Below are 12552 nucleotides of genomic sequence, written 5' to 3' on the forward strand. Positions count from 1 at the left end.
ATTGCTGAGGCAAATGATTATTATGGGTTTAACGGTTAAACCAAAAGCCAAGCGGTTCATCACCGGGAAAAGCAAAGATTATGATGGGTTTAACCTGGTCACCAACTTCAGTGTGACATAACCACACACGCACTGACGCACAGGAACCCATAAAGCAGCTGCCTGGCTTTCTTTCTTGTTTACTTCAACACCCTTTCGCTTCCCTCTGTTTATTGCTTCTTCTTCGTGGGTTTCACGTGCGTCCGTGTTGGGGTGTCTTTTCCTCTGTCTTCGTGGTATATTGTAAGTACCCACAGCCCCTGCCTTCCTTTTGATCGAGTTTTGATCGCTCAACACTTCCCTTTGTGATGGGGATGTGATTTCTTTTATGGGTCCGAATCTGCGTTGTTTGGTTTGGTCGCCCAGAAAAACTAGGAAAAACAGAAAGAAAATCAGCTTTGAATTGTACGTTTTCTTTCTGTTGCTCAGGACCTTAGAAGACATAAAAACATTTGCTTAGTTGTTAACAGACAACTATACATGATACATACACACATATATCTGTTTTTTCCTTTTGTTCTTCCTGGTAAACAAACGGAAGGTGAACCTGGGCTTCCATTTCTTTGGCGATTAGCACGTTTTTTGTCTGTGGATGCATGCCATTTGGGTGAAACAAGAATGTCGCTTTTAATGGGTTGGTGAAATTTTTCACATTTTTCTTTTACGAACATTTTCGTGTATTTGGGTTACTCATGGTTTTTAAATATTGGGGCAATCAATCATTGTGGAACACAGTTAGCTTTCTTATTAAGGTAATATTTGCTTTGTGATAATGAGTAGAAGTTGATTAGAGGTCTTTGGCATGGCGCCAAGAGTTTTTACTAGCTAAGCTACGTGGTGCCTTAAGTTTCCGCCAGCCATTACATGAAAGTGAAGAGCCTTAAGGTTAAGAGGGGAAAAATGAAATGTTCTGTTTAAATTTCTAATCAGTATAATTTTACCATCAATGGAGAATATTAATATATGGGATGCTATCTGGTACTTGTTCTTGATATTAGACAATCCATATTGCAGGAAAACCATGAAAAGCAATCGTCTTGGAAGTGGAATAGGCCAGATTAGCAGGAAAGGCGTGGAGGAGGCAGCTACTCAAGTCACTCGGGGGGATTTGATATGGGTCAGGCTCAATGGTGGCTCGTGGTGGCCTGCACAGGTAATCGAAATTCTATGCATTCTAGTTTCATCTGGCCTTCACAAATGGTACCTATTGATATTGCCAGAATATATTTGATGTTTATTTGTTTATATACTCAATTCTGTGGTAGGTTGCTGGTGAGAATACTGTCAATGGGGGCATTAAACTCAGAAATAAATCAGCGGGGGAAGTTCTTGTTAGGCTCTATGGAAGCTATAAATAGTCAGTGGTTTGACCCTTTTTGACTTTTTTTTGTTCTTCCACGGGTTCACACCTTTATATTGATTAACATGTCTGGCATTTGTCTCACAGCTTGTATGTGGATCCTGTAAAATGTCATTCTGAGTTTGAGCTAGTAAGTGTTTAATGTAGATTACCTAAATTTTGATGCTAACTTCTATGCACATCAAGTATTTTTGTTTTCGCCACATTTCAATTATTATTCCTTACATGTGCGTGATATACTGAATCAAACTCTTCAGATGCTCGAGCAGAATAATGGTTGCCGTCGGAAAATTTTTGAGAAAGCCCTGGAGCAGGTAACCTTTTCGAGCAAACCTATAAGGAGGTTTATTAGTGTGGTAAAGCTGCTCCTCTTGGGTGGCGAATCATGTTAGATGCTTGTAATTAATGGTTTTTTCCTATCATTTGGATATGGCTGTAGGATTGTCCTCGCTCAAAATATGGTAGATCGAAGAGACGAGGAGCCAAATCTAAGGGTGAGCCAACTTTCTTGTGGTCATGTTCATTGTATTCCCACCTGGCATTCTGCACTATGTATGGCATAATATGCATGAGATGGACATTAATCCTTCGAGCCTTGGGCATTTTATAAAAGACTTAAATAATTTGTAGTTTCCATAAATAAATAAATAAAAAATTGCATTATAGCTGAGAGCAAGGTCTTCAAGTGTATATGTTAGTGGATATGTTGAGATCCTACAGTCTAAATTTTTTTTTGTTAGTGTGTGTGTATTAATAAATGTGTTGATGTTTATGTTAATTTCAATGAACATATTTAAATTAGTGGACATTTTGAATAGTCACTGACCTACAAAACGAAATTGTCAGACCTCTGGAAAGGGGAAATGTACTACTTACCTACATACGCGGCATAAAGATAACTAGCATATCAAGAGTTGCAGTCCTTAGGAAAATGCTTAATTAATTTCTGATTGCATATCAGAATGCAATATACATCATCTACACCAAAGCCTTTGAGTTACTGTTGAATCTGGAAGAAAAAGAGAGCAATAGTAGATGAATAATAGTTGCTTGTAATTTATGATTGTGTATCAGCCACTGCTCTTGGGGGAGTGTGGTGGTCAAAGACACCCTAAAAATGTTCCAACTGTATAGAGTAGACGAATAAAGATTCTTCCATTCATTTGGTGTAGAACAGTTCATTAGATTCCTAAACCAATCAGGTTTTAACTAAATAAGTACCATACTGCACTGAAACAACACACTGGTCATAACTGATCAGTTTGAATCGGTTCGGCCAATTTTCTATGTTTGTTTGGTATCATGAACACCCCATACTTTAGGGATATACAAACTTGAATAAAGATAAATGTCTGTTTATGTCGTTCATGATTTTTTTGCTCTTTTTTCTTTTTCTAGTTGGGCGTTTCTCTTGTATATATCTTTTGGGTTGCACCTTTGCGCTTAATTCAATTACCTATGTAAAATATAAAATAAAAAATAAAAAATAAAAAATAAAAACAGAAGAATGTATATATTCTGCTTGGCTTTTATGAAACCAGGCCATGGTGCATGCATATGGAGGTTGGTCCTATCCCATGTAAGGGATTACCATGATCCAACAATTCATGTTTGTGTTGGAAGATGAGGCTTGTATCCATGTATGGATATCGGTTGGTTATATAACCTGCATTGTTGCTGTCATTTGGTATTCAATATACACAATACTTTATAAGTTGGAGACTATTAAAAAGGAGAAAATGCGACCTTTTCATTCCAATTAAAGATTCTTATACTGGTCAAAATATTTTTATTTTTGGACAGAAAATGTAGGAATTGACGCATCTAGAGATAAGTCCAATCAAAATCAAGTCAAGGATCAGGATATAGAAGCCTCAAATTATGTAAGTCTAGTTTTGATCTCCAAGCATCCTATATCTTAATCTGCTGCAAGTTGACTTCGAAGACAATATATACATATACATATCCCATTGGTTGGGAAATATCTGGCTACAAGTATTAGGATGACTAGAGCTCTGAAGGCTTGTAATATTGCAAAATTTTCCACGTGTTTCTGAAAAAGAAGGAAAAATGCAGCATAGTGCAAGGAGATTAACTTGTTGAGTACTGAAACTTCTGTGAGTTTCTTGCTGCTTTATTTGCTTGCCTTCTTTCCTGGTCTTGTGTTTTGGATTTGCATTACTTATGAATTGATATTTGAATACCAATTTGGTTGTTAGGTAAGGGTTTCTCCAAGAGGGCATCCTCCAACATTTACACCAAAAATGAAGGTGAAGAATGGAAGTTCCAGAAAAGCTGAGGAAGCCAAAAATGAGGCCTCTAAGCAAGATGGGATGAAGAAGAATCTTAAACCAAATAGCTCAATCTCTGAGGAGAGGGCAGCAGAAAATATAACCTCTAAACAAGATAGGAGGTTGCTAAGGAATCTCAAACAGTTTCGGTCAAGTGGTGAGGAAAAAAAATCTAAGCAAAATGTGGTGCAGAAGACGAGTCGAAGGGCCAAGGAAGAGGCAAGAATTAAAATCTCTATGCAAGGGGCATGCCAGAGTCTCAAGCGAAAGAGCCCAAGTACTGACGAACAACTAGATAACAAGCCAAATAGTAGCAAAAACTTTAAGCAAGTTGAGGTGCAGAATAATCTCAGGACAAAGCACGCAGGCACTGAGAAAGGGAAGGAATGCAAAATTTCTGTTCAAGATGTGCAGAAAAAGGCTAAGCCAAATAACCAAAGCACTGAGGATGATGCAAAAATTAGAACCTGTAAGCAAGATGAGGTGCTGAAGAAAAACAAGTTAAATAGCCCATGCTCTGTGAGTATACCCGACTTCCATTTTCCCATTTTTGGAGAAGCCTTTACTTACTCTTGGAAAAATGTTAGGCTTACAAACAAATTTTACAAAAAAAAACCTTTACAAATTGATGTGCCATAATATGATTGGGTTTCTCAATTTTTGAATTTATCTCATTTGTTGTGAAATTTGTTTGTAAGCTTAGCATTTCTCTATTTTTATATATAAATTTGAAAAATGTGTCCTATGTTCCCTGAAATTAGAGTTGATTTAAGTGGGCTTCTAGAGTTTTTAAAAGTGAGATTTAGACCGCTATGATAGATGTAATTTAAGACAGTGTTGCTAGGGTTATTATAGCTTTTACCCCACCACAAGTGACTTACAACCTGACAGTCCATAATTGATGAAAACATCAATTTGAAAGTCATGTGAGGAACTGTGAGAGGGGATGGGTTGTTAGTTTTTAGAATTTTTTATTTTTTATTTTTTTTTATCAATTTCTGGAAACATGTGTTTACTTTTTATGATTATTATTCTTTCTGGCGAGAAAAAGGCAACATGGTGGTAGCCTGGTAGGACCCAAAAAGGCTCTTGCCATGGTCTCAGTCTAATGGAAAACCCAAAAACTGCAAGTGGTCTAAGTCTCATCTTTGAAAATTTTGGGAGTCTAGTTAAATCAATCTTAACTTCAGGGCATGTATGTTAATATGTAAAACCTCTCTTGTAGGGCGAGATTATATGTTCATGACCCATCATGTCCATGTGTAAATTAATAATTTTTTTTTAAAAAAAAAGGTATATTTGTAAAAAAATTGCATCATTGCTCTCAGGAAACAACTTTATTTGGAAAGTCCCAAGAACTGAGTGCCCGAAGAATGAAAGTGATGCAAAGTCTTGGTCTGATTGCTCCTTCTGGGTCACCATTCCACAAAAATGGACACTTTTGTCTGAGTTTGTGCTAATTGCTGGTACTGATCCATTATTATTGTACACTTTTATCGAGACATGTATTTGGTTTACTTTTTCTTTTGTATTAGAACTTTAAAAAATGAGAACCTTTTGATTATGCTTCACTAATGTTCATTAATTTCTGAGGTTATTGTATATGGTATTATATTCATACGATCCTTTTAAAACAAGCATTCAAGCACAGAAGTGGGAAAACTCTTAAAGCTTTATCTTTGGTTTATACCAGTAGCTTTCTTTCCTCTTATATATATATATATATATCTGTTCAGCGATCTTCTGAAAAGAGCCCTTGAAGAACACAAACCACAACATTATGATTTGGTTGACTGGTGTGTTTTCCTTGATGTTTTCAAAGAATGCCAATTAATAAAGACTTAATAATTGGATTGTGATGATCATTATGATCAAGACTACATTGAGACTTCGGTGGCACTGAATTTGATAGTTATTATATAAAACTGGATTGTGGGGGGTATCTAAAGTAAGTGTTTAGAAGATCATGTACAATTATTGATACATTCATGTGAAGCCTTAAAGAAGTGCATATTTTCTAACGCGGGCTTATACTTCAGATATTCATTGAGGTATGCTATACATTATCTCTTAATTGTCTCTTTTATCATTTTTTTTTTTTTTAAAATTATCATTGGATATGTAGGGCTCATGCGTAGGACCTACATGACCCCTCAGAGGAAAAAATAAAGCATTTTCCATATTCTTTAGTCCTTTGCTCTTTTTTCTGTGAAACGTGGATCGGCAAGAGTGATTATGGCGTAAAATCAATGTGTAAAAAAAAAAGGGTGGGGGGTACTATCATCAGACAAGCCCCAAGTCTTAATTGGTTTGCTTGTAGACAAATTGACAGTGGCACAGCTTTTAGGATATGCAGACAATCCGTAAGATTTTGACACTATTGAAGGAGATTGCATGCATTTTGAAGGGCCCTGTTCGTTCTACTTCTTTTACTCAAACCTGTCTCATTTTTTTTTTCCCTTCCCCCTCTTCCAATTTCCATTCCTTTCTCTAACTTTGAAATCTGACTTTGGAAAAAAAAGGAGTAAGCGTCGACTTTTTAATTGGTCCCGTACCGGGAGTGGGGAGTACTACAACCCACAAAAAATCAAACAAGCTAGTACACCAGAAATTTGCTGCCAAAAAAAGCGAGGTTTTTTTTTTCTTTCTTTTTTTCCTTTCAATATGAAAAAGGGTTATAAGAATAAAAATATCAGAGTGGGTGGCTTTCCAACAAGAGACCCAAATAAAAAAAGAAAAAGGGTGCCGAATAACAGGAAGTGCTTTTCTTGTTGAAAAATTATGAAAAAAAAAGAAAAGAAAGAAAGTATGAAGGCAAGGAATAAGAAATTTTGGACGATATCTTTAGAATTTATTTTGTCCCTTTTTCTAAAGTGTTAAAAGTGTCGGGTGGCTTTGGGCCTCTCTCAACTCCAAAAGCTATAGTTCAAGAGGTGAGTTTTTTACTCACACTAATAAAGTGACCACCAGCCCCTTCCACAACAGATGTGGGATAACTCCAACAATCTCCCCCTCACTCGGACGATAGGTCGGAGTAGAGATAACCTGTTTCTCTCATGGATTGTTAGGCCGAGACTTTGTTGGTTGAACCCGGGCTAAGTGACCACCAACCCTTTCCACAACCGATGTGGGACAACTCCAATAATTTTTCCCTCATACATCGGGCTCTAGGTCGGAGTAGAGACAACCCGTTTTTCTCGTGGATTGTTGGGCCGAGACTTTGTTAGTTGAACCCCGACTTTGATAAAAAATGTTGAGTGATCTTGGATTTATCTCAACCCCGAAAACTAGCTTAAGAAGTGAGTCTTTTCCTCATACTTATAAAATGACCATCAATCTTTTCTACAACCGATGTGATAATCCCAACAACAAAAAATTTGACAAAATTATTCCACGATACAATGAAAATATACTTTATCGAGTGAACACTTTAAGAATTAAAAGCTATATGGTTTTATGTCTATATATATATTTTCGAAGCTTTATGTCTGTATATGAAAAATAGTCATATTTATAGTAATTTTGGACCCGTCAAACGGTCCAAATCATTCCATCCAATAGGGTAGTTCCTCTTTTTTTTTTTTTTTTTTTTTTTTCAGTTTCTTGGTCGTAACGGCAGAGGAATGTTATCAAGAACGAGGTTTAAAAACAAAAAAAAACAAAACAAAACCCCAAAAAGTAGCTCAAAGTTGTACAAATTAAAGCGGTAGACAGATTCCAGTTGTCGTTGATATTATTGTTACCCTTGTCAAATATTTTCCCATTTAATTTGTTGAGGGTCTGAGGTAGGTATGTAGCTGTTGGTTTGGCTCCTTCGTCGTCGCCATCTGAGAATGCAGGGAGAAGGACTACGTCAGCCTATCATCAGCTACTTCCATTGATGAGAGCTCACGTCACGTGGAAGCAAAGCAACAAGGCCATGGGCATGGGAAGAGCCCTATTCTATTCTATCTATATATATGTGTCATTTTTCATTTCTACTTCAGCTTAGAGAAATGAGGTCCCCCTCTCTGAACTCACCTGTTCTTCTTGTCTGGTGCTGATCTGCCATCAGATGTTGATCTCACCTTCCCCCTGTTTTTATCTTCCTTTGTGGGGTTCACCCAACATGCCCACATGCATATTCAACAGAGATCTGTTCCCTTTTTTTTTTTTATTCTTTTGGTCTTTGTAATTCTCTCAAGCTAGTTTACTGGAAGAACGTAGCTTTATAGACATGCAATGAGTGTTCTAAAGCTAAAGGGAGAAAATTCAAAACCTTTTACTGCCAAGAACAAAGTGACAACAAAAAAAAATTTACATGGACAGAGAGGCACAAACTCAGGCTTTTGTAGAAAATAATTTTCTTCAAATATTTATAATGAAAAACAATTTTATTTTTTCTTTTCTTTTTTGGGTGATTGTGATTGATTAAGTAGTCACACTCCATAAGATATAATTAATCCAATTTGTTTGTATGTGCATGACACGTGTGATCCATAATCAGCATTATATTTTTAATCAATCCCCTAAGTGTTTCAAAGATGCGATTCAATGTAATATTGCAGATGTGTTGTCAATTCAAACCAATATGATTAAACAAATTCTCGTTCCAACGCTAAAGGGTGCGAAGCTGTTACACTATTCAGAACAAATAATATTTTAAAAAAACGAAAAAAAAAAATTAATTATTATCTAACTGCTCAAATGATGAAAATAGAAAAAAAAAATGTTAATTTTCACCGTCAAATTATCTCAATTATATGACAATAGTACAATATTTTGGACAAAAATTCTTTCAATTTCAAGATTTAAAATTAATAGTATATATAATTAATATTAATTTATATTTTTTAAAAACGTGTCAACATTATATGTGATGTTAAATACAATAACTTTAAATCATATCTACTCATGAGCGGAACCACTCCTTGGCTTGGGGGGCCAGCTCCTCCAAGCCATAAGGTAATTCCCAAATTTTTTTAATTTTTTGTTAAATATACCTTTAAAAATTAAAAATTAACTTTTGCCCTCTAAATTATTATTTTTTTTTAAATTTTGTCCCCCCTAAAAATTTTGTTTTAAATTTTACAACCCAAACAAAACGTTAAAATTCCGCCCTCTCCCCCAAGCCATCGGGTGGTTCCCAAATTTTTTTAATTTTTTTGTTAAATATACTTTTAAAAATTAACTTTTACCCTCTAAATTTTTTTTTTTTTTTTAATTTTGTCCCCCCTAAAAATTTTGTTTAAAATTTTACAACCCAAACAAAACGTTAAAATTCCGCCCCGTATCAACTGAATGGCATTTCTATTTCTTTATTATTAATTGGGATCAGTTTCTAATGGCCAAAAGAGGTTGTCGGCTAATGATCGGTGCTGTCACTTTTGATTCCCTAAAACAAAAGCTGTCAACGCCGCCGTAAGAAATAGTGCTCTGGTTTGAAAACGATTGTGCCACGTTTCGCTTTCTCACACCACCACTTCTTTTTTTCTGTCTAAATGGAATATTAAGCAAGCACTCACTCACCTTCCACTAGCACTAGTTTTTTCACAACTAATCCTACTCGATCAACTATCCAATTGCTTTGCCCAAAAGGAAATACTATATATTATATTATACCATAATATTGATATGTTAAATTTAAATCGATTAGTGTGAGATAATTTACGATAATATTTAACATTTTTTCTTTCGTAAATACCTTAAAGCACTCTTTGCAGTTTCATCAAAATTATTTTTTTGATTATTTTTGTGAGGCAATTTGGTAAAAGTGACTAAAACCCTCAATTTTTCACCTCACCATTTTAACTCAACATATATGGTGAGTGAATAGTACTCACTATCACCAAGCAAATGAATAAGAAATAATATAAATTTTCTCACTCCTTCGTTATTATTTGAAAAAGATAAAAAATAATAATAAAGAAGTATTTAAAAAAATATATTAAAATAGAATAATGAAAGTTGATACTTAAAATAGTGAGGCTACTAGGGGCGCTTTAAAAAATGCGTAGTTAAAATATTAAAAAAAAAAATACTTTTGATTATTTTTGTAAGTAAAATTTGGTGAAGTTGGTAAAAATGCTCTTATAAAGTGACAATTGGTTTGGGACAGTCATAGCATTCCAAACGTTAGACATCTAGTTTTTTTTTTTTTTTTTTTTTGGCTATTTTAGTGAGTCAAATCACAAAAAGTACTCTCCAGTAACATTAGCCAAATAGTGATTTTGATTTGATAAATGAACAGTAATTACTAAAAATAGTAAGTACTATTCACTCAACAAATGAATAAAAAATAATATAACTTTTTTATCCCTCCCTAATTTTTGAAAGAAGTTAGAAAAAGAATAAAGAAATATTTGAAAATATATATATTTAAATGAAATAATAAAAACCGATAGTTAAAATGATGCTGTTATGAGTGTTTTAAAAAGGTTGATAGTTAAAATAGAAAAAAAAAATGTACATTTGATTACTTTGATGAGTAAACTTTACATGGCTACTAATAATACTCTAATGGGTTCATCTTAACCCTATAAATTATAAATAATATTTCGACTTGTGTTGAATTGATCTATTTTCATAGTGTGCGATTCATTTGACATGTATGATAAATATTACTATATAAATTTGAAATTAATTATTCATTAATTAAAAAACATTGAGCATTTAGCTATTATTCATTGGTTTGCGTATGATCCCTTTAGAATCAAGTTAAAGGGATGAATTATTTTATGGTTAAAATTATATTTTTATGTATTTAACATTTTATATATATATATATATATATATATATATATATAATTTAACTTTTTTGCTAATTAATTATTTAAAAGTAGAGCAAAGTAAAACTAATTCCCTGCATAATTGGTTGTGCCTTAATATTCTGATCACATCTGCAGTTTTCACCTCCAGTTAAAAAAGGCAACAGTTCTAAAATTAGAAGGAGAAAGAAAAGAGTGAAATGACTGAAACGATCTAACTAAACAAAACTTAATTTTCCGTCAATATCTATCAAACCAGGCGAACGTACGGTGTGTCATGGAGTAGTGAGCTTTCACTTAAACTGTTAAGGTTAACCCTCCTAGTCCTACCTCGGTTAACGTTTCACCTTTTTAACTGTCAGAGGTAAAAAATAAAATAAAAAAGTACTGCTGTCTGATGTCTCTCTTTTTATACTCTTACGGTCTTTACCATTACAGTTAATATTCCTCATCTTGTATTTTCAGTTCCCTCGACGACTCGTCTCTTCCTCTTTAGTTCCTCTCTTGCCGTCTTCTGCCTGGTGCTCTTCAAAAAAACGACGTCGGATTCTTAGAGGTAATCTTCGTTCTACTTTCAATAAAAACCATAAATTCTAGGTCGATGTTTAATGTTATTGTTAACGTTGTTTAATTTCTTGTTTCTTTTAAATTGGCATACAAACAACAAAGATATGCATCCTTCTCAAAGCTACTATGTGTGGGATTGCCAGACGAGTGAACGTGTTCAAGAACCGAGCTCGGCAGTCAACTTGATGGACGGTGGGGATTCTATGATGAGCTCGGCGTCAAGGAGCCACAAGGATGCAGAGAGGAGACGCAGGCAGCGAATCAACGCCCACCTCTCCACCCTCCGCACCCTCCTACCTAACGCCACCAAGGTCTGTATGTGTGTGTGTGTGTGTGTTTTCACGTTCTCTTTGCATCCCTTGACCGTTATTTGGATCGATACGCTGGGGTATTTTAGGTAATTTTGGGGAATTGCTTTGGTACAGACAGATAAGGCTACGTTGCTGGCGCAGGTAGTCCAGCACGTGAAGGAGCTGAGGAAGCAGGCGGATGACGTGGCGCGTCAGGATGGAGACGCGTGTGGTGCGAGATCGGAGGGAGGGCTGTTCCCGGGCGAGTCGGACGAGGCCACTCTGAGTTACTGTGAGGTTGGAGAGAAGGAAATGAAAGCGACTGTGTGCTGCGAGGACCGGCCCGGTTTGAACCTGGACTTGGCCCGGGCGATTCGGTCGGTTCGGGCCAGGGCGGTGCGGGCGGAGATGATGACGGTGGGTGGGCGGACCAAGAGTGTGGTGGTGGTCAAATGGGCTGGGAGTGGTGCTGGTGGACAGGAGGAGGTTGGGGCCTTGGAGCGGGCCTTGAAAGCTGTGGTGGAGAATCGGGCTTCCGGGTCTGGTCTGGGCCGGGCTGTGTCGGGGAACAAACGGGCTCGGTTTTATGGTTCGTTTGATGAGGGTGACAATGCGTTTTTGCTATCAGGCCTTTGATCTTTTCCTTTTGAGTTTGGATTATATAATGTAAAGGGGTGTTGAAGTTGGAAGAGACTGAGAGTAAGAGTAAGAGTAAGAGAGAGAGAGAGAGAGTGAAAAAAAAGAAGAAGAAAAAATAACAAGTAGAGTGGAGTGAATATTTTGGTCATGTATTGTTAATAGAGGAACGTAAACTATGAGGAATGACTTTCTACCCAAAGAAAAGCACTTGCATATGACTTTCTACCCACAAATGCATCTTCTTGTGTCTTTTCTTTTTCAAGCCTAACATGTCTTTTTCAATCTTATAATAAAGTGGTATTTTCTTTATTGCATTGCATGTGCCATTAAAAAAAAAAAAAAAAGGAGAAAGAAAAAAGATCCATAAAGTTAAGAGGATGGGTTTTGAGATTTATTTTAGAGAGGCTCTAAGCTACGTGGTGTTAATTGTTTTGTATTTTTGTACGAATACGAGTCTATGATTAGAATAATGTTACTTAGTATATTGTTATATGACTGTTATACAATCATAATAACGTAACAATAAAAATTAATCTTTGAACCAACAATAATTTGTAACAAAAGAAAATTTTAATTTATATTGCACGTCATTTCAATTATATAACAGTCATATATCAGTG

The 12552-nt window shown here is 35.5% G+C and overlaps 2 protein-coding genes across 2 annotated transcripts; both read left to right on the forward strand.

Moving 5' to 3' along the window:
• The first annotated feature begins 138 nt into the window (after positions 1–138).
• Positions 139–5249, forward strand: LOC132189942 (uncharacterized). Its single transcript, XM_059604799.1, has 9 exons — positions 139–282; positions 1054–1192; positions 1305–1396; positions 1487–1529; positions 1657–1713; positions 1839–1893; positions 3203–3282; positions 3619–4209; positions 5019–5249. The coding sequence occupies exons 2-9, from the start codon at positions 1061–1063 to the stop codon at positions 5148–5150; spliced, it is 1182 nt and encodes a 393-aa protein (XP_059460782.1). The 5' UTR covers positions 139–282; positions 1054–1060; the 3' UTR covers positions 5151–5249.
• A 5645-nt stretch (positions 5250–10894) lies between these two features.
• LOC132190276 (transcription factor bHLH30-like) lies at positions 10895–12161 on the forward strand. The gene is made up of 3 exons (XM_059605215.1): positions 10895–10992; positions 11106–11314; positions 11429–12161. Exons 2-3 carry the CDS (start codon positions 11108–11110, stop codon positions 11927–11929), a joined length of 708 nt encoding a protein of 235 aa, XP_059461198.1. The 5' UTR covers positions 10895–10992; positions 11106–11107; the 3' UTR covers positions 11930–12161.
• The last annotated feature ends 391 nt before the right edge of the window (positions 12162–12552 follow it).

Source organism: Corylus avellana, chromosome ca8, assembly GCF_901000735.1.
Source record: "Corylus avellana chromosome ca8, CavTom2PMs-1.0".
NCBI classification, from domain to species: Eukaryota; Viridiplantae; Streptophyta; class Magnoliopsida; order Fagales; family Betulaceae; genus Corylus; species Corylus avellana.

What these genes read in the sequence shown, in the direction of transcription:
- LOC132189942 (XM_059604799.1), top strand. Translation starts at nt 1,061, where the DNA reads ATGAAAAGCAATCGTCTTGGAAGTGGAATAGGCCAGATTAGCAGGAAA. An exon ending in CTCTATGGAAGCTATAAATA is followed by an intron (nt 1,397 to 1,486) that starts GTCAGTGGTTTG and finishes TTTGTCTCACAG; the next exon opens with CTTGTATGTGGATCCTGTAA. An exon ending in AGTTAAATAGCCCATGCTCT is followed by an intron (nt 4,210 to 5,018) that starts GTGAGTATACCC and finishes CATTGCTCTCAG; the next exon opens with GAAACAACTTTATTTGGAAA.
- LOC132190276 (XM_059605215.1), top strand. Translation starts at nt 11,108, where the DNA reads ATGCATCCTTCTCAAAGCTACTATGTGTGGGATTGCCAGACGAGTGAA. An exon ending in TCCTACCTAACGCCACCAAG is followed by an intron (nt 11,315 to 11,428) that starts GTCTGTATGTGT and finishes GCTTTGGTACAG; the next exon opens with ACAGATAAGGCTACGTTGCT.